Source organism: Clupea harengus, chromosome 2 (genome assembly GCF_900700415.2).
Source record: "Clupea harengus chromosome 2, Ch_v2.0.2, whole genome shotgun sequence".
Taxonomy (NCBI): Eukaryota; Metazoa; Chordata; class Actinopteri; order Clupeiformes; family Clupeidae; genus Clupea; species Clupea harengus.
Window position 1 is genome coordinate 909,043 of NC_045153.1, and position 5,000 is coordinate 914,042.

At 45.1% G+C, this 5,000-nt stretch overlaps 1 protein-coding gene across 1 annotated transcript in view; it reads right to left on the bottom strand.

The window, feature by feature from the left end:
• LOC105909639 (mitogen-activated protein kinase kinase kinase kinase 4-like) overlaps positions 1–5,000 on the bottom strand; it is a 26,997-nt gene that overhangs the window by 11,282 nt on the left and 10,715 nt on the right. Inside the window, 2 exon segments of the mRNA XM_031580440.1 lie at positions 471–1,091; positions 3,179–3,265. Coding sequence (XP_031436300.1) covers positions 471–1,091; positions 3,179–3,265 — 708 coding nt within the window.

A 5,000-nucleotide genomic window follows, 5' to 3' on the forward strand; every position in this document is an offset into this window, starting at 1 on the left:
GATGGCAGTTAGCCGGAACCACAGCACACACACACACACACGCACAGGCCAGGGAACCGCCATCCCATGTGTGGATTTGTGAGCTGGTGTGTGTGTGTGTGTGTGTGTGTGTGTGTGTGTGTGTGTGTGTGTGTGTGTGTGTGTGTGTGTGTGTGTGTGTGTGTGTGTGTGTTTGTGTGTGTGTGTGTGTGTGTGTATGTGTGTGTGTGTGTGTGTGTGTGTATATGTGTGTTTGTGTTTGTGTGTGTTTGTATGTGTGTGTGTGTGTGTGTGTGTGTGTGTGTGTGTGTGTGTGTGTGTGTGTGTGTGTGTGTGTGTGTGTGTGTGTGTGTGTGTGTGTGTGTGTGTGCAGCAGGGGTGCAGCAGCGAGCGAGAGGAAAGCGACAGGAAACAGGGCTGAGGCTGAGGCTGAGGCAGCTCAAGCAGAAGCAGCACGCAGCCAATCAGAGCGGAGCAGGCTCAGAGTTCACCTCTCCCATTGGCTCACTGAGTTCCGCTGAGTCCAGAATGGGGCCTGTGATTGGTGGATGAGGTGGGGGCGGGTCCATACCGTTGACTAGATTGGTGGGTGTGAATGTGGGGGCGGGTCTTGAGTCTGACGGGGGTGGATGATGGGAGCGATGAGGTAACCGTTGTTGTTGTTTACTTTTCTCTGATATGGGTCCATTAGGCAGCTGTGGGCGTGGTTTACTTCTGTCCAATGGCTGTTGAGGTGTTTGTGAGTCATTTCTGCTTCTGTCCAATGGCTGTTGAGGTGTTTGTGAGTCATTTCTCCTTCTGTCCAATGGCTGTTGAGGTGTTTGTGAGTCATTTCTGCTTCTGTCCAATGGCTGTGGGTTTCGCAGCCCATTTGTGCTCTTGTCCAATAGGAGCTGCTGCTGATGTGTCGTGATCCTACTCTTGTCCAATGGGAGCTGCTGTTGCTGCAGTGTGAGTTTGCTCCTGTCCAATGGGAGCGGCTGTTGCTGCAGTGTGAGTTTGCTCCTGTCCAATGGGAGCGGCTGTTGCTGCAGTGTGAGTTTGCTCTTGTCCAATGGGAGCTGCTCCTGCTGAAGCTGCCTCTGCTCCTCCAGCTCACGCCACTTACACCCCTGATGTTTATAACACAGCTATAAGCCCTCCTGATGTTCATAACACAGCTATAAGCCCTCATCACTGTTTATAACACAGCTATAAGCCCTCCTGATGTTTATAACACAGCTGTAAGCCCTCATCACTGTTTATAACACAGCTATAAGCCCTCCTGATGTTTATAACACAGCTATAAGCCCTCCTGATGTTTATAACACAGTTATAAACCCTCATCACTGTTTATAACACAGCTATAAGCCCTCATCACCCCTGATGTTTATAACACAGCTATAAGCCCTCATCACCCCTGATGTTTATAACACAGCTATAAGCCCTCATCACTGTTCATAACACAGCTATAAGCCCTCATCACTGTTTATAACACAGCTATAAGCCCTCATCACTGTTTATAACACAGCTATAAGCCCTCATCACCCCTGATGTTTATAACACAGTTATAAGCCCTCATCACTGTTTATAACACAGCTATAAGCCCTCATCACCCCTGATGTTTATAACACAGCTATAAGCCCTCATCACCCCTGATATTTATAACACAGCTATAAGCCCTCATCACCCCTGATGTTTATAACACAACTATAAGCCCTCATCACTGTTTATAACACAGCTATAAGCCCTCCTGATGTTTATAACACAGCTATAAGCCCTCATCACTCCTGATGTTTATAACACAGCTATGAGCCCTCATCACTGTTTATAACACAGCTATAAGCCCCCATCACTCCTGATGTTTATAACACAGCTATAAGCCCCCCTGATGTTTATAACACAGTTATAAGCCCTCATCACTGTTTATAACACAGCTATAAGCCCTCATCACCCCTGATGTTTATAACACAGCTATACGCCCTCATCACCCCTGATGTTTATAACACAGCTATAAGCCCTCATCACTGTTTATAACACAGCTATAAGCCCTCATCACCCCTGATGTTTATAACACAGCTATAAGCCCTCATCCCTGTTTATAACACAGCTATAAGCCCTCATCACCCCTGATGTTTATAACACAGCTATAAGCCCTCATCACTGTTTATAACACAGCTATAAGCCCTCATCACCCCTGATGTTTATAACACAGCTATAAGCCCCCCTGATGTTTATAACACAGCTATAAGCCCTCATCACTGTTTATAACACAGCTATAAGCCCTCATCACCCCTGATGTTTATAACACAGCTATAAGCCTTCATCACTGTTTATAACACAGCTATAAGCCCTCATCACCCCTGATGTTTATAACACAGCTATAAGCCTTCATCACTGTTTATAACACAGCTATAAGCCCTCATCACTGTTTATAACACAGCTATAAGCCCTCATCACTGTTTATAACACAGCTATAAGCCCTCATAACTCCTGATGTTTATAACACAGCTATAAGCCCTCATCACTGTTTATAACACAGCTATGAGCCATCCTGATGTTTATAACACAGCTATAAGCCCTCCTGATGTTTATAACACAGCTATAAGCCCTCCTGATGTTTATAACACAGCTATAAGCCCTCATCACTGTTTATAACAGCTATAAGCCCTCATCACCCCTGATGTTAATAACACAGTTATAAGCCCTCATCACTGTTTATAACACAGCTATAAGCCTTCATCACTGTTTATAACACAGCTATAAGTGATAGAGTGATAGAGAGATGGAGAGATAGAGTGATGGAGTGATAGAGATGGAGAGATGGAGTGATAAAGTGATAGAGTGATAGAGAGATGGAGTGATGGAGTGATAGAGAGATGGAGTGATAGAGAGATAGTGAGATGGAGTGATAGAGAGATTGAGTGATAGAGAGATAGAGAGATGGAGTGATAAAGTGATAGAGAGAGTGATAGAGTGATAGAGAGATAGAGTGATATAATGATGACTCACCAGTAGCATGGCCTGAGTGATGGAGTGATGTGTGTGTGTGTGTGTGTGTGTGTGTGTGTGAGTGTGTGTGCATGTGTGTGTGTGTGTGTGTGTGTGTGATGACTCACCAGTAGCATGGCCTGAGTGATAGAGCGATGGAGAGATGTGTATGTGTGTGTGTGTGTGTGTGTGTGTGTGTGTGTGTGTGTGTGTGTGTGTGATGACTCACCAGTAGCATGGCCTGCTCGTGCAGAAGCTGCTGCTGCAGAATCTCCAGATGCCTCTGCTCCTCCTCCAGCTGCCGACGGATGTACTCCTACCAATCACACGCAAGAAACACCTGTCAATCAAACACTCCAGCCAATCACACACAAGAAACACCTGTCAATCAAACACTCCAGCCAATCACACACAAGAAACACCTGTCAATCAAACACTCCTACCAATCACACACAAGAAACACCTGTCAATCAAACACTCCAGCCAATCACACACAAGAAACACCTGTCAATCAAACACTCCAGCCAATCACACACAAGAAACACCTGTCAATCAAACACTCCAGCCAATCACACACAAGAAACACCTGTCAATCAAACACTCCAGCCAATCACACACAAGAAACACCTGTCAATCAAACACTCCAGCCAATCACACACAAGAAACACCTGTCAATCAAACACTCCAGCCAATCACACGCAAGAAACACCTGTCAATCAAACACTCCAGCCAATCACACACAAGAAACACCTGTCAATCAAACACTCCAGCCAATCACACACAAGAAACACCTGTCAATCAAACACTCCAGCCAATCACACGCAAGAAACACCTGTCAATCAAACACTCCTACCAATCACACGCAAGAAACACCTGTCAATCAAACACTCCTACCAATCACACACAAGAAACACCTGTCAATCAAACACTCCAGCCAATCACACGCAAGAAACACCTGTCAATCAAACACTCCTACCAATCACACGCAAGAAACACCTGTCAATCAAACACTCCTACCAATCACACGCAAGAAACACCTGTCAATCAAACACTCCAGCCAATCACACGCAAGAAACACCTGTCAATCAAACACTCCTACCAATCACACGCAAGAAACACCTGTCAATCAAACACTCCTACCAATCACACGCAAGAAACACCTGTCAATCAAACACTCCAGCCAATCACACGCAAGAAACACCTGTCAATCAAACACTCCTACCAATCACACGCAAGAAACACCTGTCAATCAAACACTCCTACCAATCACACACAAGAAACACCTGTCAATCAAACACTTCAGCCAATCACACACAAGAAACACCTGTCAATCAAACACTCCAGCCAATCACACGCAAGAAACACCTGTCAATCAAACACTCCTACCAATCACACACAAGAAACACCTGTCAATCAAACACTCCAGCCAATCACACACAAGAAACACCTGTCAATCAAACACTCCAGCCAATCACACACAAGAAACACCTGTCAATCAAACACTCCAGCCAATCACACACAAGAAACACCTGTCAATCAAACACTCCAGCCAATCACACACAAGAAACACCTGTCAATCAAACACTCCAGCCAATCACACACAAGAAACACCTGTCAATCAAACACTCCAGCCAATCACACGCAAGAAACACCTGTCAATCAAACACTCCAGCCAATCAAACACAAGAAACACCTGTCAATCAAACACTCCAGCCAATCACACACAAGAAACACCTGTCAATCAAACACTCCAGCCAATCACACGCAAGAAACACCTGTCAATCAAACACTCCTACCAATCACACGCAAGAAAACACCTGTCAATCAAACACTCCTACCAATCACACACAAGAAACACCTGTCAATCAAACACTCCAGCCAATCACACGCAAGAAACACCTGTCAATCAAACACTCCTACCAATCACACGCAAGAAACACCTGTCAATCAAACACTCCTACCAATCACACGCAAGAAACACCTGTCAATCAAACACTCCAGCCAATCACACGCAAGAAACACCTGTCAATCAAACACTCCTACCAATCACA